The following is a 27,650-nucleotide window of genomic DNA, read 5'->3' as shown; positions in this document are numbered from 1 at the left end:
GGGCAACAATTTGGTAAACTGATGGACACAATTGACTCTACATATTTAAAGAAAACAAACAAAAAAAAAAATCTCCGCATCTACATTACATGACACAGATGCAACTCAGTCAAAGAAGCGCAAGAGAGAGAGTGCATTCCTTTAAAACATCACACACCGAGCCATCACAGCACCACGACGACAAGAGGCACGCTTCAACGACGCACAAAGGAATCTGCTACCAACAGTTGGACCGCGTTTGCCAGGCTTGTGCCAAATTATTGCCATTATACCTTGTTTTTTTTTTGTTTTGTTTTGTTTTGTTTTTTTTGTACCTGTGTGTGTTTACATGTGCTCCTGCGCAATAAATGGCTTGTTAAAATCTCGACGAGACAGATGCACTGCTGGGAAGCCAATCCTGCAGAACCGAGGATGCAGTGGCGGGTCAAGGTGAAGCTGCTGGAACCAGTTTCTGTTTCGGAAGTGGACTGCTCATTTGGATTTTATGTGTTGCTGGTTGCTTTAGATTTTTTATTTATTTTTTCCCTTAACTTCTTGGAGACAACCAGTGCAGCGACAGTTAAAAACAGAAACATACACACAGAAAACATCCCTGCTCTGTACATTGGCTTATAGACTTATATAGTTCTCTCTCTCTATATATATATATACACACATTTATATGGGACGAAAAAAATAATTATTTTTATAGTATTTTCCAATGTTGTAAACATTGCATTTCAGGAGTTTGTGTGGTCACGTGTGGCACACGTTTCGTTTTAGCGGTCCGTTTCTCAGTTAAAAACTATTCAAATCAAAATAAATACGAGTAAAAAAATAAGGAATTAAATGCCCATCACAAAATGAAAAAGCACTTTTGGCCAACACTAAGAAGGCAAAGAAAACCTACAGCGTAACAAGAGTTATTCATGGATAAAAAATAAAAAAAAAGTCAAATGCACTCTCTAGTATTTAGATCTAAATAAATAAACAGAAAATTATAGCAAAATGAGACTGGTTAATCTAATTTTGTTAGGTATAGCACCCCGTCTGGGACAAACAAAAAACAGAAGGAACATCCAGAGATTGCAGTGCCGATAACATTCCCAGATCCAGGAGACGCACACAAAGCTTCTCTGTCACAGTTCTTGGCAATCTCTAAATTTGATAATCCAACCAGTGGAGTTTCTACAAATAAAAGTAAATCAAGAGAGTTGTTGTTGTGTTTTAATTACTTTTGCCAGCTTGTTCTGGTTGCAATCAAACAACTAAGTTAACCATAAAATGTTTTGCTCTAAAGTTTCATCTAACGTCCGATTCCACCATCGAGATCAGTTTACAGTAAAGATCGGTTGCTCATCCCTGAACCTAAAAAAAAAAAGGTTAATCAAGTTCCGTCGTGTCACTGCGAAACTTTGTGCTCTAATACACACAAAGGTCGGGAAACTTCATCTCATAAATGGGAACAGATCGACTCTGGCTTTGGCCGTAACCCGAGGAAATGGTTCCAGATGGGCTGGGAGGGGGTCTGGAGAGGAGAGGAGGCAAATTAGTCAACCTTCAGTCAGCTTTCTCAATATGTGTGCAGCAGGGATCCAAATTACACGTGCTCAGATTTCAAGGGTTGCATGTTCTGGATAGCACATTTTTAAAGTATGAGTACAAAAGTTCACTATGAATTCATGGTTGAATAGAAAGAAATGAAACTATGGGAAAAGCCCTTTCTTTTGCTTTCTCCATTATCATCCAGACCAGAAAAATACTTCGACAAATTTTAGACTTTTCCAAAAGTATTTGAACCCTGGTGCTGTAAAGTTACAGCCAGTTAAAATATTTGCTGCTGAATGCAGGTGAAAACTCATCTTTACCTGATTGTGATCTCAAATATCTGATTCAGTTTGTTCTGCAGCATCGTGGCCTAAAAGAGGCAAATTAACAATTACAATCATTACATGGTTTATCAAAAAAAAAAAAAACTGAAGAATAAATCAATGTAAAGATGATTCTCTTTGTACCCTGGCACCACAATGGGCAGCGATTTCCTCAAATGGTGCCTTCTGAAACTTCTCCACCACTTGTCTCCGCCGCTCCCTCTCCTGCTCCTCCATACCAGCACTGTCCACTAGAGGGAGACAGAAACAGAATAATCAATTTCAAGCACTTCTGCTGAAATGTTAGTTGACTAAATAATTACTGAGAAAAATCTTTTCCTAAAAAATATACATATATATCGAAGTGACCTTTTTTTTTCCTCTCCTAATTTTAGCTCACAAGACCTCAAATTCAATGTTTATTGAATTAAATAATTTGATAAATTCAGTTCTTGGGAACAAGCACAAATACACTTATGGGTGAATAGTATTTGCAACTAAGAGCCAATGAAACAGTAGACATACCAATGGCACTTTTCAGGGTTTCAAATGTGATTTCTTCTGCCGGAGTCCTCTGAGAAACACAAGCATCGAATGAATGTCTCTGTGTCAAAGAAATGCCTTCGACCTTTATAGATCATTGGGGTTTCTTGATCTTTACCTCTTCTTTCTCTGGACTGTTTCGGGACTCGACCTCCACCTGAAGCGAGATGGTCTCCCCAATGCTCTTTCTTTTGGACAGCCGGTCCTCATCTAGAAAAAAAAAAGGGAGAGACAGTGTAGCAACTTATTGGCTGGCATGATTTGAATCAAGTTCTTGCCATTGATCAGAGCTGCCAACATTTTTAATGTGGTTGTTAAAACTGAGATCTAAGCTCCATAATGACTTCAAGGGGGTCTGGCATGTTCTGTGGTCTTCAGCTTCACAGACTCTAGTTCACTGCCAGACTCTAGATTTTGATCTCCTGGACCAAAAACAACAACTTGTGTCTTTCCAGCTCAAGCTGAATGAAACTCTAACCCATATACTGTCTGACAAAGACAAATGAGGGACTGAAATCATGTGATGAAACAAACTTAAAGCTTTGTTCACATTTGGTAAGATGATGTATGACAGTTTGAGATATTGCAATACTCCATAATCTGATTTGTAGGCGTAATGTTTTCTGTGTAAAGGTGGCCCGAGAATAGAGCCTTGAGGAACCCCAGATGTGATCCTGCAGCCTGGACTTCTATAAGAAAACCTGATGTAACGTGGAGCAAACTATAAATTTGATGAGTACTGGAATATTAACTTGCACCATTTTTTCTGTCATTTCATTCTGAAAATAACTTTTGTTTTAGAAATTCAGTCTATGAGGTTGTTCAAATGTAGGTCTAATATCCCAACTAGATCTGGTTTACATCATGCTCTGGTTTTCAAACTAAACAGTGAATGAAGTATTTGGATTTTTTTTTTTTTTTAAGGCTTCCTACCAGTGTACTGCGGGACGTAGGGCGTTGCCAGTCGGTCCGTGTTGTAACCACTTCCTCCCAGGACCTCTGCGATCTTCGACTGGAGAAACAAAACACCACTTTCCACCTTCTCGAGCGAAGGCGGCAGCCTATAAACAAGAAAGTGCAACACAAAATCTGTACATAGGAGAGAGCACTAATTCACTGCGTGTTTTGTAAATAAAGTAAAGACGATATTTGCGACAAAAAGATGTTAAAAAGGTTTTTTTTCTTACTTGGGATGCTCAAGAAAGACACCCTCAGGCAAAAGGTAAGGACCTTCTTTCTGTCTCGCCTCAATTACCTGGAAAAGAGCAAGAAAAGAAAAACACTGTTCACGACGCGTTTGTCTGAAGACACAAAGGTTCACATAAAGAAACCCAGACACGAACTTCATGTATGTGTTGGCAGAAGGCTGGGACGGTGGTGAGCTGGCAGATGAGGTTGAGGTAGGCGGCGGAGAGGGCATGCACAGCACAGCGGTTATAAATAGTCAGACCTTCATCCGTGGACAGGGCCAAGTCCTGCAGACGACACAAACAAAATAAGCAAAACTCCCCGATCGTTTATTCGAAGCGGATTTGACGAAGTGTTGTGTTCATCCGTACCTGCAAGGCGAGTGCCAGTCGGATGAGGTCCACCACCACCTCTTCGTTCGCCAACTCCACGCTGAGAAGACCCAACAGAGCATAGAGGGTCTCATAGTGCTGCTGGTCGCTGTTCAGTTCCTTACAGCCAAGGTAGATGTGTCGGCACAGGTGCTGGCCATGCTGCGAGTGGAGGTCAGTGTTTTAGATCCATTCGTTCCAAGGAAAGTGAAGATTTAATAAAGAATTTCAACACGTTTCCAATGTTTTTCGCTTATTTTCAGCGCGGTGGGAAAAACACAGAAAAATGACTAGAAGCGTGATGAAGGAGTACCTTTTTCATGAATAAATTGTCCTGTCTGGAGCACTTGTCCACTTTGAGTTTCAGCACAGAGATGTCAGAGATGATGCTACACAGGAAGACAGCAAAACAAAACAGGTGCAACCTGTAAACTCAGCCGCAGACCCGATCTTGCTGCTGCAAAAGAGATTTACTCACCGGATTTTTGAGAATTTGGGCCTGTTGTCGTGCCTGTCGATGAGGCTGAGGAGAATCTGGAGGACGAGTAGCCGGACCTCCGAGTGATTGATTAGAGAGAAGGACAGCAGAGGGTCCAGGAAAGTGTCCGGCAGTGCTGTGAGCATGTTGGTGGTCTGGAAACCCGTTGTCACCTTAAGAGGTTCATTTTGAAAGGAAAGTATCTCTTTATGAAGGAAATTTGACTACAGTACAGATATTTTTTTTGTAAATGCTACAAAAAGAACCACACATTAAAATCTTATAATCATTAAAAGAAAAAGCAGACATTTACCTGCACCAAGGACTTGAGCAACATAATCTGAATCATTCGTGTTCCCTGAGGCCTGGAAATGGAAACAACACATTTAAACTCGAGTCTAAATACATTTGTATTCAAACAACATTTTCAACATAATTCTTGGTCATGGGAAAAGAGGTACTGTGTGCAGAGTTGTGAAAAAAAACCTACACAGGTTCGTTAGGGGGAAGAGTCAGATTTACTCCGGGAACCGGGATCTTTCCCATGATGAACAGCATGACCTCCGACCTCTGGTATGTGGGTAAGGTGTTGGCAAATGAGCCTGGAAACAAGAAGTAAACATTAAATAAGTGGGAGAGCACATGTATTCATTTAAAGCCGCCTTATTTACACATAGAATTAGACAAGAAAGCAGCAGGCTAACCAATGGTCCTGATGACAGCCTCCTGCAGCTGCCGCTCCTCGTGAGCTTTGATGATCCTGGTGCCGATGTTGGTGGAGCCGTCATACGAGCCGGTCAACTCGTAGTCCACGCTGAGACGCAGCTGCCTCAGCAGGGTGTTGAACACCTCCAACACAGTAGGGCCTGCATTCACACAACAAAAGGCTCAGCACTTTGCAGCAGATTTTAAAAAGTCGCCAAGCAGAGTTTTGTTCCCTCCCGGTGTGACACACCTACGGAGCCGCTGGCTGCGATGGCAGCAGCCTCCAGCAGCACTTCCACAATGCCAGCCCGCACTTTGGCCGAGTTCTTGCTGTTAGCGTCCAGATGGCCCAGGAGTTGCTGGATTACTAAGTGAGAGTGTTGGGACTATAACAAAAAGAGCACAAGAGGGACTGCCTGAAACATGAGTGAAAAATGAAGGAAACTGATGAGTAAGGGGCTGTTTTTGTTTGTTTTTTATTCTACCCCAACAAAATGTGAACACACTGCAGACACATAAATCTAATCAAACCCAACACTGGAGGCTGTATCCGCTCTTGGCCTCTTGGGTGTGTGTGATAAAGCTTGTGATAAATAAAAACATGAGGCTGCCTGAAAGCAAACAACACGTTTCATGATAATATCTGGACTTGGATAGCAGGAGAGCAGAGTGAGACGGGGGTTTGTCAGGAGTGTGAGCGGACGTCGTCTCTCTCACCTGGATGGAGTACATGATGATTTTGAAGCAACGCACAGCAAAGGTCTTTCCCTCCCATAGAGAGTGGTTGTCCAAGTGCCTGGAGCGGGAAGAGACGGAGAGGAGGAAGTGGAGGCCAGAGGAGACGGAGAGAAAAAATAAGCAAAGATAGAACTGAGATAAGAAGGTAGGTACAAACATCTGAGAGTAAATACTGAATAAAAGAACAATTTAAGTCTTTGATGGTGCTTAAAATATAAAAGCTGCAGATTTACAAGTGACTGTAATCCATCGTGAATAAGCAAGTTTTTACATTTTGTAAATAATCGGACAAGACGTATCGATATAATTGGTCCAGTTTAACCACTAAAATGTCTTTAATCAGTCGGTGGTTTGACGTTTGTAACAGATTCTTTGGAGTTCTGCAGACAGTAAGACGTGTTTTTGTGCTGGATTTGGAGCTTTTCTACGCAGCGATACCATCAAAGAAATAAAAAATAAATAAAATTAAAAAAAGTCAAAAAGATGAAAAAGCACCAAACTCTTATATTTCCTGAAGACAAGGAACACAGAAGCGCCTCTCGGTTTTTATTACAGTCTCACCTACATGCTCCCTTTATGTTTCCGTGCAACAAATTCTCAAACATTATTGTGTTGTACAGCTACAAATGATTGTAGCTGTATTTTAGAAGAAGCAGAAACAGTAACTGTTCTTCTCATTCAAATAAAAGATTTTTTTTTTAATTTTTTTTATGTAAAATCTCCAAAGTTGTGGCACATTTCCTAGAGGTTATTACAACAGATACGTTGCAACCAAAGTAGGTCATCGTCTTTGTCATTGTCTCTTGAACTATGTCATTTTCCAGGGTCCTTGGATGAACACTGCATTGCAAATAAAAACAACAGCACCCTTTTTTAGTGGTAAAATCCTTTATCCTGTACTAAAAATTCTGTTAAAAAATACCCAAATGTAAAATAACTCTAAAATTTACAACTGTTTTCCTATTTAGCTTTAATTGTAATTACGGTCATTTATTTCACTTGTTCGGTTTCACCAAACTTTCACTCCAAACAAAAAAAAAAACAAAGACTCTGGAAATCTTTAGCTTAGAGGCTGAAAATGTAGCCATGAGGTACGTAACAAGCAATGAAAAGATATAAATGTGCAACAGACAAAAGGTAAAAAAAAAAACTATGAGGGATCCCAATGCTACATACAAGAGTGAGAGAAATGATGCAGTACGGACTGCATTAAAAAGAGGAACGCAGCTTTAAAAGGATCAGGCAAAGATTTAGATTAGCAAACTATTTAAACCAAAAGAAATGACACCAAAAATCAAAAACAATATCTGTCCAGTGGTGTGACCTACATATAACATCGCCACAGTAATATATAATTTAAACAACCTCATTCACAAACAAAATCTCAGATCCAGTCGATACCCTTGCACCGCCCTTGTCGCTCTCCTCTGAACCGATAAGAAGAAAGATAAAAACGCTCCAGCAGAACAAAAAAATGCAGCATTTCCCCCCCAGTTCGCCGGCGTGTTTGCATATGTAAACAACTGCACAAGAGAGGCGCAGATCTTAAAAAAAAAAAAAAAAAAAAAAAGAGCCAGAAATTTGCCTTACATCAGGACGGGCGAGACGGCGTTCTTGATGTTGCCGTAGGCGGCTCGACCCAGCAGCTCCCTGAAGCAGCGCTCCGTCAGCTCCGCGGGGCTTTCCTTCTCCTTCTCCGACGCCTGCAGCGGAGAAGGAGAGCGGCTGGTGGGAAGCGGCGCAGGTGATGAAGCAGGGAAAAAAAAAAAAGAGAAGCGAAGGGAGAGGAGGGACCGGGATGGGAGGAAGTGAGGAGAGAGAGAGGAGTGCAGGCAAGAGAGAGAAAAACAGAAACGTTGGAATCGCTGTGAGTCAGTAAAGCAAACGTACACAGAAAGAGCAATTTCTTACTAAATGAAACGCTCAGGATCGGATAAACCACCGCATCACTCAGAACTGGGTCGACTTTACCGACTGCAGCTCTTCTGCAGTAGGAACTAAGGCAGCGGTGTGTAGACGAGCACATCTGCTTTAACCATGGGAGACATGTTCATGCCTAAGTCTGTATACATGTGTGGGTTATTCTCATGCATAATTAAAATCATCCACCCATCCATTATATCTTGGTCAAGTCAAGCCTCTGGTAGTCCAGCAATGATGGCATTATTTATTCACATCCTGTCTCTTTTATCTCATCTGCTGCTGAAGGGGAGGAAGAATCTTATGGTAACTCATTACAACTTAAAAACAATAAAGAAGATGAAGTTTCTGCTCACAGCTTTCATATTTTCTCTAACACTGAGAAGAAAGTTGGGACACAAACTCCACAAGTCTGAAAAAACCTATAATCTAAAGCTTTAGTCAAAAGAGAAATTTATTCTGAGACATATAATAAAACTAACCAAACAAAAGGATTAAATACAACTAAATCCTAGGAGAACAACTATAGTTCTCCTTTGAACTCTACAGGATGATTCTGCGTTTGAATGAAACCTTTTTCAGTCAAACTGCCATAGGTTGACTTTAAAAGCAATCAGGTCCAGTATGATCCTCTTCTTGCTTAAAAGCTGCTGTATTCTGCTCCGACATGAAATGCAAACATAAATATTTGAATCCATATTTTAGAGCTGACGCAACGAAAAAGTGACACGCTAGCTAGCTTACAACTTTACAGTGAGGAACAGACACAGACTGAATAATTTGTCAAAATCCTGCTGCTGGCTGTGATGGTTTCTGCTGCAATAAAGAGCAAATAAACGGTATAAACGTTTCTAAAACAGTGGTTTGTCCTGTATGTCCTAAGCGGGACATTCCACTCATTATTCCACATTTTTCGATGTCCACCATTAAAAGCTTTTGCAGCAAAACCAGGAATGAAGAAAAATAATTTTAAATCATACATGGGCTCCAAAGTTATGAGGCATGAACAGTATTAGAGTGAAAAATACTTATGTGTATGTATCTGGAAGAGGGGGGTGTTAATGATTTCTTCTCTCATTACTCATTCATGGAATTACATAACAAAGCATACTCGTCAGAACAGCGCCATCAATATGACTCAAGTGAATCTGAACCTAATAATGTCAGGATCAAATACATTCAGGATCCAGAGGGTGAGATCTTCAGATTTTATTAGAAAATGAGTTCTCTGTTATTATAGTCCTAACTGTTTTCTAAAACCAAGTAAGGAATTCAAAGGTTGTGAGATTGTCAGTGTTTTTAGCAACAATTTATCTCATGGCTTTATTCCTGCACCAGATACACAAAGCAGATTGTACTAAATACACACCAGAGTAAGAAACCCCATCAGAACCAGCAGCTTTATAATAATTTGCACAAGTTTTTTTCTTTTTTCTTTTTTTTTTTTTTTTTTTGTATCTAACAGAAAACTCCAGGATCTGACCCAATGAGACATTTCTCAAAACTCAAAGAACATCGGACTGCAGAAATCATGTCTGATTAGCGTCTAGGTCCACCTGTTCACTTCCTGAGGCACTTCTTGCACCCCAAACTCCCACCCGACAACTGAGCTTCTTTACAATTACCTGAATGAAGTTGTGGTTATTAAACCTAGCATGTGATGCATCATCTGAAGGTAGGTTAGGAATAAGGCTTGCATTCTAAAGTTTAAAAAAGTGATGATGTTTTAACCAAATTTAGACAATTTATTTGATTGGAAATACTATTTGCATCCTTGAGCCATATTTTGGAAAGTCAGCAGTTCAGCAGATTCCTCTTTTTCTCTCACCAGGTTTTAATCAATGGTACTTTTATTTTCATGCAAACTGCTAAATACAAACAGCTCAGGTCTTTGAGAATGAGATTCTGACAGACATTTTTGAAACTGACATAAATATGCACAATTGTGAACAGAATTTGCCCAAAATTAATCCATACTGCCTCGACTGAACGCGGGAAGATGCCATTTGCTGGGAGGGTGTTTTAGGAGTAGGTCTGCCCTTATGTCTAGTTTCAGAACTAAAAAGTTGCTCCGAATCTATTTGCTTGATTCGGAGCAAATTGATGTAGCATCAAATCAAGATTAATTAAGGTTTAGTAACATTCATAAAAAGATCAAGTCTGAGCTCTCCACAAGCGAAGCAAGGAACTTCTCATTGCCAGGTGTTTCCAGTCTCTCTGTTCTGCTGAGTTAACATGTAAAGAAGAGTTGCTAGGAAAGGAAAGAAAAATTTTGCAACACACAGTCACAGTTATTTCCAGCAAGTGAAACTTCCAAAGTTAGTCTGAACTCTCCGATCTTTAAATAAAATAGCCCATGTCCACTGGGGCAGCAGTGGAGGAAACATTTTGACCTTGAGGTAATTAGATTCAGCGCTGACTGCTGTGGGTAATGACAAGCAGGACACGGTGTGAGAAGGAAATGAGGATGCACAGCAGGAGCAGAACCACAGAACATAAACAGAGAGGAGGCAAGCTGAGCGGGAAATGCGACCGTGTTGGAGAGTGCCAGTCTGTCTGCGACTCCCTCTGTCAATAACCTCCCTGTTTCTGAAGCTCCATGCTCTGTTATCCATCCTTCAGTGTTCCACTTCCCCCCTTGCTCCCTTATCCGTCAGATCTTGGCGTTGACGTCAAAGGGAATTTCAGAACGTGGAACGCTGCCAACAGAGTGAGGCTCCAGAGTCTGCAGATTCTCTCACAAACTGGCACCTTCAGACTCCTACGTGAGCTCTTATTCTCCACCCACTCCTCTTTTTACTCTCCTTGCATCCTCCTTTCATGCTCCTCTCCTGTCTTCTTAAATATTTCAACCCACACCGCAGCATGTTTGTTCTTGGATTCTGCTGGTGGTTTAATAAATCTCCCCTCCCACCCCCACCCCCCAAACCCCCCGAGGAAAGCAGAGCTGTCAGTGGGTTCATAAAGTGACAATAATGATAAATGGCATGAGTTATAGGTGAGACTCGGAGGCTCTGGACTCTGGACTGTCAAGGTTTGGAAGGTCAAGGCTGGAGCTTCAGCTTAATCACCACACATTAAAAGTGACTGATCTGCTTGATAATAGTTATGTAAACGTCAGATGACATTTTGCCTTTAGAAGCAAAAAGTTAAGCTTAAGTTAGGCATTGTGGTGTGCAAAAGTCTTGAGTCGCTCCTTTTATCTGACTTTCTGTGATCAGTAAATATTCCAATCAAGTTCTTATTTTTAAGTTTCTAATGCCTATAAGTTGAGTTTTAGTTTATAATTTAATATAATTTCATGGCTATTTTTTTTTTCTTTTATTAACGCTAAAAACTTAGATATATGGTTCCTGCACTATGATTTGATCTGTTAGGATCTCATATTCAATTCTGTGACTCTTGCTAGTTAAGTGACAAGTGATGATTTTTATTTATTTATTTTTTTCTCCATCATTTTGCTCACCTTTTATTATCTTTTTGTGCACTGAAGTCATGTTTGAGTTTGGCTATCTGCACGTCATCAAGACAGAATCATAATCCTGCTGACAAATGTTTGAAGTTACCTAAATTTAAATGTTAATTTGTATAAAATAACATAACAGGTCATATGAGGACATCAGGGAAATGTTTTATGTTTGTTTACCAATCTCTTTCCACAGTTCTCTGTTCTGTGTTGAGTGATTTTATCATGTTGCTTAATTTAAAACTTGTTTCACAAAAAAAACATTTGAGTCAGGTTGTCGGTACCAGAAAATGACACAAATTTCTTTCATTCCAAAAGACAATAAGCCAACTTTCAAATAATCTCAGTTCGTGGTGGATATCATTTAAGGCCAGACATTTTTGCTAAATTTTTAAATAGTTAATTAAAGGAAATAAAAAAAGCAGAGACTGAAACATCCTCAAGAGACTACTGTACAAGAAAGTCTGGTAATTAGAAAATATATATATATATATATATATATATAGCCAGCTGTCAAATGAGTGCAAAATTAAATGAGTTGGATTAATTTAACAGAAGTTTGTAAAGACGAAAGTTAAAATGTTTCTGAAAGGAGGAGTGCTGGTGGAAGATTAAATTATAGCTTCCTTAGAAATTATTATTCCTTAGAAATACAACGCATTTAGTTAAAAGTTTAAAAGTAGAAAGGTAAGTTAGTGAAATACAAAAGGAATATTGTTCTTAAACTTCAGAGAAAAATCTAGTAATGACAACAGAAGGATTTATTAGATCAGCCGAGAGAAGATTAAATCAAAACCCAATATTTTTTCTTTTGTTGAGGAAATATTTTACTAAAGCAAAAAGACACAAAGTTAGCAAATTTTAGTTGTGTAAAGCAAAGTCAGAAGGACAAAGAAATGACATTTTCTACAACATATCGAGTCGCGTCGGCCGTTTTAACAATAAGCGACAGAACAAGACATTCAGCAGAAAACATGAAGGGCAAAAACTGAGGGAAACCTCAGAGTTAAGCAAGAGAAAATAGATGGTGCTATAGTAATGCTAACTGCTTCAAATGTCAACTCCATATTCATTTTCTTTTACTTTTAGGTTAATGGTAAATTTCAGCTTCTGTTCAAGTATGAAAACTATGATTAACGTTGTCCTTATAATTCCTACGGACAAATCTGGATCCACTAAAATCAGCAGGTCAGAGCCTCATAAACACCAGAGATCAGTAATTGGAATCACACTTCTGATCGGCGCGTCTCTACAGTAACTAGATATTTCTTATGTTTTGGTAACGCTTCTAGACATTGCCTCTAATGAAAGGGTTTTTGTTTTTTTCATTTGGATAAAAACCAAAATGCTAGCTTCAATACAGATGCAATAAATTGCGCGTGAACACTCACCTCTCTGTGCGCTCGCCACTCTGCAGGTTGAACAGCAGAGAGGGCACAATCTTGTCCATGTGCTGGGGATCCCAGATATTAGCCTGCAACTCATCATTCACAGTCTTCCTCACCACGCCCTGCAGACCTTTAATCCCCGCCATCCGAATCCTGGTGGCAACATTTACACATGACAGAAAGCCCTTAATAGTAACAGAGTATAAAAAGAGTTCCAGTTATAGCACTGTGTATTTTTATCTACTTTTTGATTAGTTATTTTTAAAAAGGCGTCTATTTTAAAAATGAGTTCATAATAGAAAAGACTTGAGGCAATTCTAATCTAAAAACAGCACTTTGTGGATATTTTTGTCTCCAGAGAGCAAACAAAGCAGCTATTTACATACTTGGTACGGATGTCGGGGTCCTCATAGTTGGAATGGCACATCTCACTGAAGCGGGACACAAAGAAGTCGTAGCTGCGGTGGTACGATGGAGTGTCCTCTTCTATATTGGCAAACTTCACAAACTGAAAAAGAAAAATGGCAGAAAACTTGTCAATTACTTTTAAATCATATTGACAAACCAAAGTTCGTCAAAAGAGTTTTCATTTAGCCGAAGTCAAACTGTAGCTACGTAACTAATCTAATTAGGAGTGAATAATGCAGAGCGGAGGGGGAGCTCTCCCACTGGGCTGGCAAATGTCAGCAAAGTCAACCGGCTGACATTCAGCTTCAAAACATCATCAAGTTAATAAATTATCAACTGGATTTTTTTTTTTTTTTTTTTTTAAATCAATCGGGTTACTAAGGGTACTTGATGTGATGATTAAATGAGGAGCCACCACCAACGTAGATAATAATAACAGATAATAAAATCTTATTAAAAACACCATCTGGATTACTGGGAAAACTGTAAAAAAAAAACAAAAAAAACAATGTTGTTTGAAAAAGAAACAAAAAAAACTCATTAATCTACTTAAACATTAACGTCTGGAGAGGTTTTTAAATTACAGTAAGTATCCAAATCGATGACTAATCTGATGGGTGATTCTTGAAAGTGATCCAGCAGCTGTTAATATGAAGCATCTTCCAGGTATGAAAGTGGAACATATCTGATTAAAAGCTTTAATCGATAGTTGTTAAAAAGGAGGAGAGATTATAGTGATTTTTGTCGCAATTCCAGGTAACACCAGGAGAAATAAAAACCTGCGTCAAGCACTGTTCAGAACAGAGCAGTGAAATAAAAGAAGCTAACCATTAAGGTCATGACGGGAGCTTAATGTGTGAAAAACAAGACATCTGGAGCCACGTTTGGATATGGACATTTATCAAACTCTTTGATTGGTCTCCATTATGACAGTGAAGTTTCCATATCTCATCAGTCTGCAAAGCTTTGCACTTGAAGTCTATAGCTAATTTAATTTCCTTTATGTGCTTTCTGCTGGCACGGCCAGTGCTGACTGCTGCTCCCCACACAAGAGGAAACTCATCACTCTTTCTTCCCAATGTTCTGTGCTGAGCTCTGATCTTTCACAGTACACATCTCTCGAGGTTTATACGTCTTACCCTTTGAAATTTCAACATGAAAAGAAATACACACTGAATCCACTGAGATGAATTTGATGCTGCAGGATGTCTTCGCTGATTTCTGCAAAAGCTATGGGTCATTATATTATCAGGCAGCTTTGTACTGTATATATTTATATGTTGAATGTGTTATTGGTGGAGAGTAACATGGCAGAAATATTGTATTTTTTAAATAAAACTACAATTTCATCTTAACTTCCCAATTTAAAAACTCAGGAAATCAGGATTTTTAACAGTTTGTGCAATTTTGTCAACATTTTTTCAAGTGCATTTGATATTTAATACATTACGACAGGACTTGAAATGCACTCAATCTGGAACCGCTTTTCTAACTCAAATTCATGTTAGTTCAGCTGAGTAACAACTACAACACCACCACCCAGTCGCTACTGTTATGTAGTGACATGTGCATTGTTGTTACATAATAAGAAACCTGCAGAAAACACAGCACATGTAACGCCAGATATTCTTGAAATTTAGTTGCTTTGCTTTCACTGCCTTGTTTCCAACTCTGTTTAAGTTGGAAACTTAAACAGAGTTTAACCATTCTTCTCAATCCAAGCAACTTAAATATAAGCGTATAACTGGATCACCAATCAAGTAATCCCGAGTTTAGCACAGTGACCAAATGTAATTTCAATGGTAACCTGATTTTAAAATTCTAATAGCACTAATAGCAACTAACCACTGGACATTTCACAAAAACTATCAAAAATAGTTGTTGTAAACTACTTTAATAAAGTAGTTTACAACAACTATTTTACTACTACTACTAAAGTAATAGTAAAAAAAATTGGGAAACATGATGAAAATAACACTGATAATATAACACTCAATAATACACTCAAAGCACATTAACTACAGGCATTATATTGAACATGTGTGGATTGTGAAAGTACCATTAATCAAACCAAGTTAAATTCAAGTAGCCTTAAACCACTTCATCCAATTTTCTTGCAGTAGAGGAATTTTTAATGTGTGTGACGCATAAGTTCCTTCACGACATTAACAAATATAAAACAAGCTGCTAACTGTGTCATTACTGTCTTCATCCAGAGTACTTACAGAGTTGGTTCCTAAGATCTGCAGGTTGGGTTTGTCAGACTCCAGCAGCTTGCGCACCATCTTGAGGAAGCTCTCCACAAACAGGTTGATGCTCTGGCAGTGGCAGGCCATCAGCAGCTGGTCCAGGGCTTCCATGGCTATACACACATATCTGAATAGGGGAAAAAAAAAGGGAGGGGGGGGGACATGTTTCACTTTCTAAAAAACGGAACCTTATTATTCCCAAGGAAGCAGGTGCACTTTTTAGTTTGACACTTTTTAGTGACAGGCAAGGTTATTTTTTGCAGTGAAAATCAAAGTATTACAGTCCTAAACAAACATCACCAACATTTGAATCAGGTGTGGACTGAACAGATTGATGATTAAGGGTTACAACACATAAAATCATCTACATGCATCACCAAAGAGATCTTCTTAAGCTCTTTGATGAGTTCTGATTTTGTCTAGAGATCAGTGATATAAGAGGATTATAAATGTAACACATGCCTTATTACATCATGGCGTGGCTATCTGAAATTCTTCCTAGAATTGCACAATTTGAGCTTTAATGAAGATAAAGATAAATCCTGTCCAATCCTAGCCAAATTATTGGAACGTGAAAACTGTTAACATTGGTTTCAGAGCAGAGAAAATGGAAAAGACGTATTATTTTAAACTCAAAGAAGAAAGAAATTGAAGCTTACCCATATCTATGCCGGGCCACATCCCGCGACAGCCTCTCAGACAGGTAGGCCCCGATACGGTCCAGTTTCTCTGGAGCTGACAGGGCATAAAATGTCAGCTTCTCCATATTGGCCTTGACCAGTCCATCCTAGGGGTGTCATGGGAGGAGACAGAAGGACCAGAGGTAGCCAATATGAATAATAATTAGGACGTTTTACTCTATATAAGGATAAATATCCATGTTACTCTTACGGCAGAGTAGATATTTATGCTGTAGGCTTCACTCCAAGTCAATTTCTGTTTTTAAAAAAAATCTGATAGAATGTCAATATAAAATGTAAAAATATATATATATATGTTAAAAAAGGAAACCGTTCTTCTCATTCCAAGCAACTTAAATATAAGCTTATAACTGGATCACCAAGTTTCCCTTTTGCTCTCCCCCTATGACCTACTTCACCGCTCTTTACTTCGGCCGAGGATGGAAGAGAGCTAAAAACACACCGAGTCCACTGAGAGTCTAATTTTAAAACCCAAAACAACTCAAAGTCACAATCCAGATGAGAGGAAAAATGAAAACAATCTAGTCCAACTTTATAAAACCAGAAGTGGTTTATAACTGTGTTTGGAGCACGAATTAAATAGGAAATATACAGCTCAGCCAGCCAAAAGGATATTATTTATTTAATTATGATTGGTCATAATCAGAAAAACCAAAGACTGTATAATATATTCTTGGCTCTGAGTCAGCTAGCGTCTTGATATTACTAGTATTATTCCTTGACTATATATTATTTTCAGCTCTGGCCTTTTAAAATTCAATAAAACGAGCATAACAGCAAACGTACAAAGGACCAATAAAAACCAGTGAACTGAAATCTGTTTAGGTTTGTTTATTTAGCTGCAAAGCACAATGAGCAGAGTCAATTTAAAATGTAATAACTTGTTTTCATGCACGTTATTAAACTAACATCCTGAGGTAAAAGGTGGATGAAGATGAAGGAATATTGTCACTGCACTTGTGGGATGGAAACATTTAATGCTCATATTATAAACTGGAATTGCTAACTGAAGCTAATCACATCTATGCTGTTGGCATTTTTTTTGTACCAACCACTCACTGCATACAACATAAATATAATCCAATTCTTCTTTCCACAAACAAAACTAGGTTAGTTATTTGTACTTCTCCATTTCTTTCTGAAAATTTCAGGCATCTGAAAAGTGTTTGAGTTCCTCAAACTCAACAATTAAGCTGTTCTCTCCCCTATGGGACTGCAAACATTTAGGTTTTGCAAAATGAAACAGTTCAGTGTTTATTTGTAGTCCTTTTTCATAATCTGATGCATCTTCTGGAACTGAACACCAAATTTGTTTCTTGCAGGCAAAATTCTTGGAACTGTGGCAAAGTGATGCATTTATCACAAGCCAGAGACTTGAAATAATATACCAGATATTGTTCACTTTAAGCTATTTCCATACTAGCTGTCTACAGCAAAAATGAAGAACCTTTCCAATAAGTTTGGAGAGGAAACTTATTGGAACTTATGTTCTTTAGAGATTTTTATAGCTTAGTCACTGCAGAAAATGAAATCACGGCCTATAGTAACCTGACACCCAAATAAACATTGACAATATCATAAATTTAAGATTTTTATTTTGAAGCGTAAGTGCTTTGCAAACAGCTATTATAGGTTCTCCTGATTCAACAAAAGCAAAAAGGGAGCATTAGTATTATTAGCCGACTGTGCTTTTTATGTTCTGCAAATAAGGTACAGACTTCTAATCGGATTTATTTGTGAAATCAGCACAGAGTAAAAGCCTTTTGCCTTCTCTGAAACACTTGCTGACCGAGATCTTAAATCTAACAGGCAGTTATGCTAATCCAGCTCAAAACAGGCCGTCTAAAATGCTAAAAACTGTCAAAAGCTTTGGTGTAAATAGAAATGGAACATATAATTACTCCCGTCACCAACAGTTATTCTGTGGAAACCGTGGAACAGTGTAAATGTGCTGACAGGCGACCATGTGCTTGCACAGTCAGTAACGTATTAGAATAAACATTCGAAAATAGCTCAATTTGTTCGAGTTTCCTGGATCACCATTAGTTACAGCAGCTTGAAACCAAACTTAGAAACTATTTTTGGGGCCGCAACATGCAGGTGCACAGCTTTATGCACCCAAAAATGGGAACTAAAGTGTAAAATATGTTTTCATGCAGCTGTAGCAGAACTTCTTGGCATATTTAAAAGACAAAGTGGGTTGTTGCACTTGTAATGCAGCTTTAATGAAAAGTTTCCTTTGCAATTTAAATCGGCCTCTTCATCTCCACCAAAATGAGTTTTCTTTATGAGTCATCGGAGTCAGATTCAAGTTAATCAAAGGAAATTGTAGCAAAGAGGAGGAAGCAGAGGAGGATACAGCTATGCATGTTCATGCATTTTTAAATCCTTGGTTCCTGCCGCTTCATTACTCTTCCTAAATCAAGGAAATTATATTTGGGCTTGCTATATATTCACTTGGGAATTTAAAAATATTGTCAAATCTGGGGGGGGGGGGATATTCTTTTACCGGCCATTAGTCACAACTTTAATGGGTTAAGAAGCTCTAACAGATTTCTATGGAGTAGCTTGAAAAAGTGTTGCTACTCCTTGAATTGTTTCACATTTTGTCACCTTCGGACCACAAATTTAATGGATATTTTTGGGATTTCATGTGAGAAAACAACACAAAATAGTGCAGAATTGTGAAAAGAAAGGAAAAGGACATGTGGTCTTTATACATTATGGATTGGACTTTGACTAGGCCATTCTAACATGAACATCCTTTGATTTAATTGTTCCATAGTCGCTCCGGCTGAATATTTTGGGTTGTCGTCTTGCTGGAAAGCATATGTTCTGCCATGAATAATAAATTAATTAAAAACCTGGTATCTATTAAATTCCACTTTACAATTATGCACTACTTTGAGTTGCTCTATCACATTACGTCTCCATAAAATACACCAACGTTTGTGGCTGTAACACAACAAAATGTGAGAAAGATAAAGGGGTATGAATACTTTTGCAACGTACTCTATCCAATCACAACATGACAAGGACATCAGGAGAAAGCATCAGAAAAGAAACAGAGTGCCAACGATGTTTCTCACCTCCGGATCCTCTGGGAAGATGTTGTCGACCAGTCTCTTGTACCGAGGCCTGAGTGCCCCGCAACAACCACAAACCCCTGAAAGAGAAGCAGACAAAGACAGACAGACATGACCAATTAGACCTATATGAGAAAAATGTAATAAAAGTGGTGGCTCATTTTACACACATCTTTCCAAAAACTGCTCCACTTCCCCCCACAAATAATATAAAAGTAATAAAGTCTCGTGCACTCCAGGGATACGCTTAGAGACAAGTCAAACGGCAAGCCTGTTATCTTTGACTCTGATTCATTTAAACCACTGAAGTGATATGACCAACTTCATTCACAGTAAGGTTGGAAAACTAACAGAGTTTAACGAAGAGGCAGAGGCACAATCTGCTGCAAAAGGGAGCCAGTGAACCTGTCAGCAGCTGCAACACAACTGCAGCTATTAAAATAATAATGCACCCACTGAAAAAGTTGACATACTGCAAAAGCAAGATATGCAAAGACAGGTTCAGTGTAACTAAACACATAAAAAATCAACAGGAACAGATACACGCAGCCCATCAAGAACAGTCTTGAATCGTGCAACACACCCACAACATGAGGAAAGATGGGGGTTTTTCACATTTTACATTTGAGAGACAAACTAGACACCCAGACAGAGCTGAATTCTGATTGGCTGGGAGAATTCAGCAGTGGTGAGTCATAAGCACAGGCAGGGAGAAGGAAGATATGAAAAAAAGGGATAACCTCCAAAAACCCCACAAATGAATGCTGTATCCAAAAAATCAGACATCCAGCATGCAAGTTTGAGAGCCTTAAATTAATGGAAAAAGTAGGTTGTTACCCCATCAGCAGTGGAGTCGAGTGATAAGGGGTATGATAGTCTGACACTTTATACAGGCAAAGGGGAAAAAAATTGTGCAAGGCAAACAACACAGACAGTAATTCTTTGATTATTTTCATATAAAGTCAAACATTTATCTACTTCTAATTAATGAAAACAGATTTATTACAGCTTCCATTACATAAACTGATGCCCTTCTCACTAATGTGACAGCAAACCTCATTGGGAGAGCACCCTGACCCATCATTAACAAGATTACCAGCTGCCCAATTACCACTCCACTGAGACAGCAAGCTGCATCCAGCCTCCAGGAAGTCGACTCAACTACACTATTCAGATTTTCACAGAACCCCCCCTGAGAAACTTTCAGGCTCCACGCTTTAAACTAACATAGATAGTTTTGCGGCTCACGATAAGCGGCGCTTTATGAAACACCCAGACTCAAACAGAGGCGAGATTTCCCAGACCAGCTGTCAGCTGGTGCCATTTGTCCCAAAATCTCAGTATTTATATCCTCGATAAATAACCAACAATCTGTGCGTGTCTAATGCACATCACAGAATAAATATCTCGGAGTTGCACAAAGAACAGCCAACGGCGCTCTTCTTTCAAAAAGTTTTCACAATATCCTTAAACCGTAAAATGGTACTAATAAAAATCCTGACATAATAAATGCCTATTTTATTACATTAGGAGACCTGGCGGCATGAGACCATATTTTAGACCTTTGCAAAGAGGTACAGTCTTCAAAGTAACATTTATTTAAACTTACTGATGTAAGCACACTTCCCAACTGACTAATAAAGTATCAAAATAATAAAATGTTATAAATAACATAGGAATACTTAAAATATTGTGTAAAGACAATAATGCCTGAGTCTCGTCTGGTTACCAATAATCTACACCACGACAAAGAGGAATCCGTGAATCTCCCGTGGCAACCATTCAGGAGTGGCTAAAGGCTTGGTCATACAATGCACCGTTTATTTAAGCAAAGCTCCTCCTTGGAGCTGCAGTCTCCAGCCGAGCTTCCATCCCACAGAGCATCCCTCCCCCACGCCTTCAACACTCAGCCCCTTCAGACTAGCGGCAGTCGCATTTAGCAAACACCTAATCAAACAAACTTCTTCTCAGTCCAACGCTCCTAAGAATGGTTGTAAATGGCGAAATGGAGAAGGATTGTTGTGATGATATGTTGAAGGCAGTGTGACGGAAAGAGCAGGAGCTTCTTAAAGAGACAGGCGTCAAATTTCTTTTAAGCCATGTTTGACATTGCAGTATTTTTATAACAACTGAAGTTAGCGTAGTTACTTGATTGTGCTATAAGGTAACACTGCGAGCCTAGAAGACACACAATACTCGCTCTTTAATCATTGAGTGAAACTGAAAAAGAAAAGCACCTTTTACATATTTACTATAAGAGTTGTTGAGTTTCAAGCTGTTTTTTGTTCACAGCAGGAATTGGGTGTTGGGGCTTATCTCAAAGAGCTGTGCGTCTATTCATAGCATTTCTCCTCCATCACTTCAAACACTAATAAACCCTCTGCAACCACTTCCTCTTCCTCTCTCTTTCTCTCTCTCTCTCTCTCTCTCATGCTTGCAGTACTGGACTGGGGCCTGAGAGTAGGAGTCACTGATGAATTAATGAAAATGCGGCAGGTCCTTGGTGCGGAGTGGAGAAGAAGGGGACAGTTGAACACAGAGAAACACGGACCAGGCCGTGGTAGGGGATAAACATGAAAGTGTGATTGGGGAGGTGGATTGAAATGAGTCACAGATTAGTGGGACTTACTGTACCTTCCCCATCCAGCACAAATCTGTCCTGTCCCGTCTGCTCGCTGGAGAGAAAATTAATTTTTCGAAGGTGTCAAACTCAATTTCTCCGGGTTGAAGGTTTAACTGTCGTAAAGTTAAACTTGTATAAATTCAACGGTCCTATGGACATGGTAATTGATGAGATGTTTCATAAAACTTTGCTGCACAGCAAACATTTGCATTTCCACTGCTGCTTGTTGATGTAGGCAAGTTATTACTCAGATAATGGCCTGAGTTTTGCATGTAACAGTGCGTCCACCATGTGTTTATTTTGCCAGGCTATGTGGAGGGCTAATTGTAAAAAAGCCTGTAAGGTTTTTGCAGCATGGCTCGTTATAATGTGTGTTTGCTAAAAATTGACTCATTAGGAGAGAAAAAAAATCCTGCAAGTTCAGCTGGTGGACAAAAAGAAAAAAAATAAGGCAAACTGTTTTGTGTGACTGGTAATGATGGGTTGGCGTGGAAGGGAGCACAACAAGGTGGGTGGACAAGGATTCGCATGACAGTGATAAGAACCACACATACGGGGGGGGGGGGGGGGCCTCATGACAGCCACCTATTCTGCACAGCAAGCTGACCGACTCATACGGGCGACACACCAAGCTCCTTCACGCCTACATGGACCCTCCTGAACAGTATAATTATAACCACAGAAAATAAACATGGTGGCACACAGACAGAATGAGTCACCGATAAAAAAAAAACAAATAAAAAAAAAAACCCGTAGATAAAAAGTTGATGGACATCTGTGGACCATCAGACTCAGAAAACTTTCTTACATGGATGAATATATAGCAGCTTGCAAAAGTATCCCAGTTCCATAAACTTTTCTACATTTTTTAACTTTGTATCCTCAAATTTATGCACATTTTACTGGGACATTATGTAGCACAACGCATTGTATGAATGTGAGATGCAAAAAGATGCTGAATTGGATTTCAAACGTTTCACAAATAAAAAATGTGGACTGCATTTGTGCTCAGCCTCCATATGCTCATACTCCCATATAAAGTGTGATGCAAACCAGCTACTTTTACATGACTTGTAAAATGAGACGTACAAATAAAAATCTCAATCTCCACAAATCTTTTAGGACATGACTCTACCCGTTTTGCACTTCGAGACATAGAAATCCTTCTCTTGAAGTATCCATTAAGGCTTCTTCAATTTAGCACCATCCATCTAGATCACAGAACTGACTAGATGGGTGCTGAATAAGAAATATTTTTGAAAACTTTCCACTTTATCCTCCCACTTTAAAACGGTGTACCAATTTGTGTTGGTCTAACACATAAAATTTCATGAAAATACACACTACTTTGTTACTGCAACATGTGTGATGTTGCAGCATCCCCTACAATCACCAAGCCAATCACAAATTTATTTTTATCCTCAAAACAATGTGCGGGTACATTAAGAGATTACACTCTCCATTTTCCCCTGGATGTCAGCTTAATATTTTCACATTAGACTAAAACACAGGGGAAACAAAATGAAGTGAGAGAAAACAAAGGGAAATAGATGGATAGATTTTCAAATATTTAAACTTACTGTTTTGCATGTATCCTGTCATGTGCTCCATGTAGAGTTTTGCACGACACACTCACTTAATATTCACAAAAATACAAAAGCAAAATATAATCCATCACCTCCATAAATATACATCACTTTTTCAAAATTATGACAAAGCATACTGCCCTTTAGGGTTGTCATTACGTAAGAGCAAGGGAGGGGGGAAAGAGTAATGTTTGTGCTATTTTTACATCTTCAAACATCTTCAAAGGGTGAATTTGAGCACAAAAGAGATCCTTCAAAGTCAGGATGGAAAATGAGACAAAAGAACAACAGAATGCAAGCGAACAAACAAAATTAATGAGCAGAAGCTGATTTGGCAACAATGAGCACAGAAGCTGTTGCTGAGAGTTTGGGAAAGCTCGAGTATCACAGAGAGTGGGTTGGCAGTATTACAGGAGCATGACACAGGCTAAGAAATTAGATTTTTTTTTTTTTTATAAGCGTGTGCCTCGAGGGAGCGTCAAGAGAGTGACACAAATTCGAATTTGGTGAATATTTATGACATCATCAATCAATCCCTCCTTATTTCGGTCAGAGTTATAGACTCTTCGGGACATATACCCAGTACACACACGTCAAGCCAATGAATTATGGAGCAGTGAGACAAAATCGGAGTACACACTCCGTCCTGTGTGGGTGGCAGCAAACACAGCTGGTATAAAGAGACCAACAAGCTGGTGTCCAGCAAATTCTCAAGACATAAAGCCATGCTGACACACACTAAATCAGGGCTAGATAAGGCAAACTACATTGCAGAACTTTGTTTCTTTTTATCTGCAGTACACAGTGTCTCCAAACACTTAATAGCTTAATAGTTTGTAGCTAAAAATTTACAGCCCTATAAAAGACCAGAAAGAAAATCTTGAACTGTTAAAAAAAGCCTCTCCAGGCTCCAATTTCTCAAGAAGTGCAGGTTACTGTACTATCTATGAACCGCGACTCAAGTCAGCACTTTTCAAAGAATGTTACACCGCTCCCCAGAAATTACAGAAAGAATAATATGATTTTAAAAGATTTAAGCAAATGAGGGTCCATTACAGAAAAAGAACATCCTCAATGCGGCGTCTTCTTTCAGTCCGGCAACGTAATTGAATAAATCCTCACAAGAGCCAGAGTTCCCATAATGCGGTCTCAAGAGATGTTACACTTCGGTAACAGCTTCAGTATATTAGAAGGAAGCTAAGCAGGAAAGCATGTGCAGAATGTAGAAAAACTGGCTCAACCTGAGTTCAGGGCATTACTCGCACTCCTCGGCAGCCCAGAACAAAACACACATCAAGGCACAGTGGAAAAAATGACAAATGATATTCTTACCGTACATCGATTGTGATGTGGGGAGTTTTTCACTACAAGAACTGTATGATTCCTCAGAGCAGCTTCAGTTCCTCATTCAGACACGCCGCTGTGCTGAGAGGCACTGGAAACGTACACAAATCCAATCGCATATGCACACACACACAAACACACAGAGAGCGAGAGAGAGAGAGGAAGAGAGAGGCGAAGAGAGACAGAGAGAGAGAAAGCCCACTCTGGGATAAATGCCTGCACGTGTGCTCTGAGCTAAAAAGCATAAAAACGTGCACCGTGATTGGTGCAAAGCGAGCCTCAACGCTGGAAATCACTCACCGTGACACACGCTCTCTCACACACACACACACACACACGCCCTCCCTGCCATGCAGACACACTTGCGTACGAACGGGAGGCTAAAAGACAACGTCAGAGAGAAATCACGCCGTGATGACCTTGGATTTTCCCAGTTCTTCTGCAATAGCTTTCCTTGTCAACAGAGCAGTGCAGATATAAAGAACCAAACATGCAACTATGACCCTCACACTTCTCCTAAATCGGCTGCAGGAGGTAAAAAAAAAAAAAAAGCAGAACACGGATTGGAGAAATAGATATGACGAGTAGATAAGATAGATAGAAATGGAGAACACCTCTCTCTCACACAACCTCCTCTTTCCTTTGGTCAGTGTCCCACATTCCTTCCTCTTTTTCGTTACCATTACACAAAGCTTATGTGACTTACCGCCATCCTTATGCTTAACAATTAAGAATACATTTAATCTTCTCTGACTGTATTTCTACACAACACCTAATGTAAATATTGAAAAAAAAAAGATAGCATTACATAACAAAGCACATTTTCCGCACCGATACAGACATGAGTGGAATGCAAACATTTGGATTCCATTCTTTAATTTTCGGTAGAACCATAAACGGTGAGGGCAATATGAAAAATCACCCTGAATTCTAAGGTTTTGCATGTCCCTCATGCAGTACAGTGAAAAATGCAGCCAGATGCTGCCAAACAAAACGTCTGTTGGCAACGCTACAAAATCAGGAGTTTGGTGCAATGCCAAAAATGAAAGGCATCAATAATGATCTTTTGAAAGGCAGCCACTGTGCAGCGGGAAAAAAAAACAGAAGTGATGTATCGGATTTCTTGACAAAATTAAACCCTTTCTATTTGGTTGATCTAAGGAATCTCTATCCCCACTTTAAAATATGCTCAATGTGAAATATGTTCAATAACACAATAGATCTGCCGTTAATACTGTGCTCAGACAGCCGTCACTGCGGGAGAGCAGTGGAAATATTACAGGTAATAGCAACATTTCTTTTTAGTTCAAAGAAAAGCACTAAGTTTATACACCAGGAGAACAGCTTTTGATGTTATTCCTGCACACCATTAATCAAGAGTGCACTGAAACACGTTAACTTACGAATAATTCATTCATTCATTTCAGAAAATGCTCCGTACGACAACAAAAGAAAGTCAGCAGATAGAACTGTGAATTTATTGAAGACAGCAAAAGATATAAAGTTAAAATATAAACACAGTCCTGCAAAGACTTTAGTTGGGGCAATTTAGTCCCAACTAAGACTTTAGTCGGAGTCAATGATGAGTGAGTTAGGTGGGGCACAGTCAGACCATTAATATAGACCATGTAACACCGACAGTGTGTTCTATGATTCAATCTACATAATACTGATTTTATTAATAAATGGATCAGTGTGATCTGGAGTGGTATCTGAGAAAAAAAAAAGATCAGATAACATATAAGGCAGCGAGTTTTTTTCTAAAAACAAAAATATAGCTCACTAATACATTCAAGAGTTTCCTGTAAATTCACCTGAAAGTCAAACAACACAACGCTCAGTAATAAAAAGTTGCATTTCATTCTCACAAAGCACTTTACATTCATAAGAGTACAATTTAAAGACAGAACCGTCCGAACAATCCACCGTTCAACCCCCCTTGCACAGTCATCAACTCATTAGTACTGCTACCCTCACAGCAAGAAAGCCTCCGGATTGAAGCTAAATTGTACCAGGCTTTGTGTGTGCGGAGTATTAATGGTCTTCTAAAGCCTGCCCGCATTTCCTGTGAATTTTTCAGTTTCCTTCCACGGAGCAAAAACATGCATGAAAGGCTATTCAGTGACTTCCTGCTGGGCCAGTATGAACAGAGATGGGAATTTTAGTTCTCCGTTTTCTGAGAGAAAATGTATTGTTTTAATTTAGTTTGGATGACAAAAATGTATTTGAGTTCAAATTAGGTGACATTTTGATCTCAACTTCCATCCTTCTTATTGGCTCATATTTCAAGAGCTATTTTAGTTCTTGTTTAAACATTGGTTAAATATGAAATCTGCAATCAGAACAAGATGGATGGATGGACCTCTTAGTCAGGGGGATAGGGAAAACGTTGTTCATATTGTATTATTTCCCATACCTATTCACACCCAACAAACACAATCAATGCTTTTCTTGACTTCCTAAGACCCATACTGGGATATTTTCTATTATCTTAGCCAATGCTCCTGTAAGTGTGGAACAACTTGTGTGTTTGAATTTACAAGAAAAATAATTTTGTCTTAAGTCGCCAAGGGAGCAAAGAGCAAGAAAACAAGAGAAAAGTGCACCTGGATTTATTTTTTTACTACTTTCAGTTAAGACTTTTTCTTTTAAAGCTTTCTTTCTCTATGTCCAAAGAGAACAATAGAAGTGGTGTTTTCTCTTACCCTTGCCAACGCGATGGTCCAGAAGGGTACGGCAGTCCAGTGCCAGCCTCTGAGTGGCTGGGACATCAGTTGCAGGCAGTGGCATAGTGGGCAATACACACACACTATTCTACTTTACCCAGACGCAGTAACTTAAAACACCAAAGCCAAAAATACTGATCTTAACCTGCAACAGATCTGCTATTTTAAGTCAATAGAAATTACGTTTTCTGACACAAATAAATGAGCTTTTTAGTTGCAAAAAGCACCACAACCAAACGATGCACTTTTTTCCCCCCTGACAAAACTAAACTGCAAAACC

General features: G+C 39.1%; 1 protein-coding gene across 1 annotated transcript; it reads right to left on the bottom strand.

Moving 5' to 3' along the window:
* Positions 1-1,230: 1,230 nt before the first annotated feature.
* efr3bb (EFR3 homolog Bb (S. cerevisiae)) lies at positions 1,231-27,524 on the bottom strand. The gene is made up of 23 exons (XM_015046309.1): positions 27,350-27,524; positions 19,095-19,171; positions 15,964-16,091; positions 15,281-15,431; positions 13,034-13,155; positions 12,651-12,800; positions 7,464-7,598; positions 5,853-5,931; positions 5,386-5,521; positions 5,135-5,296; positions 4,921-5,032; positions 4,744-4,795; positions 4,431-4,603; positions 4,266-4,341; positions 3,953-4,114; positions 3,737-3,868; positions 3,581-3,648; positions 3,327-3,454; positions 2,512-2,603; positions 2,376-2,424; positions 1,995-2,101; positions 1,848-1,897; positions 1,231-1,507 (listed from the first exon to the last, which is right to left on the bottom strand). The coding sequence occupies exons 1-23, from the start codon at positions 27,432-27,434 to the stop codon at positions 1,402-1,404; spliced, it is 2,532 nt and encodes an 843-aa protein (XP_014901795.1). The 5' UTR covers positions 27,435-27,524; the 3' UTR covers positions 1,231-1,401.
* Between the last annotated feature and the right edge of the window lie 126 nt (positions 27,525-27,650).

This window comes from Poecilia latipinna, unplaced genomic scaffold (assembly GCF_001443285.1).
Source record: "Poecilia latipinna isolate Pla-1442-1.1 unplaced genomic scaffold, P_latipinna-1.0 Scaffold772, whole genome shotgun sequence".
In the NCBI taxonomy this organism is placed as follows: Eukaryota; Metazoa; Chordata; class Actinopteri; order Cyprinodontiformes; family Poeciliidae; genus Poecilia; species Poecilia latipinna.
The sequence above is the reverse complement of the archived record's forward strand: the minus strand, read 5'-3'. Positions and strand labels throughout refer to the sequence as shown.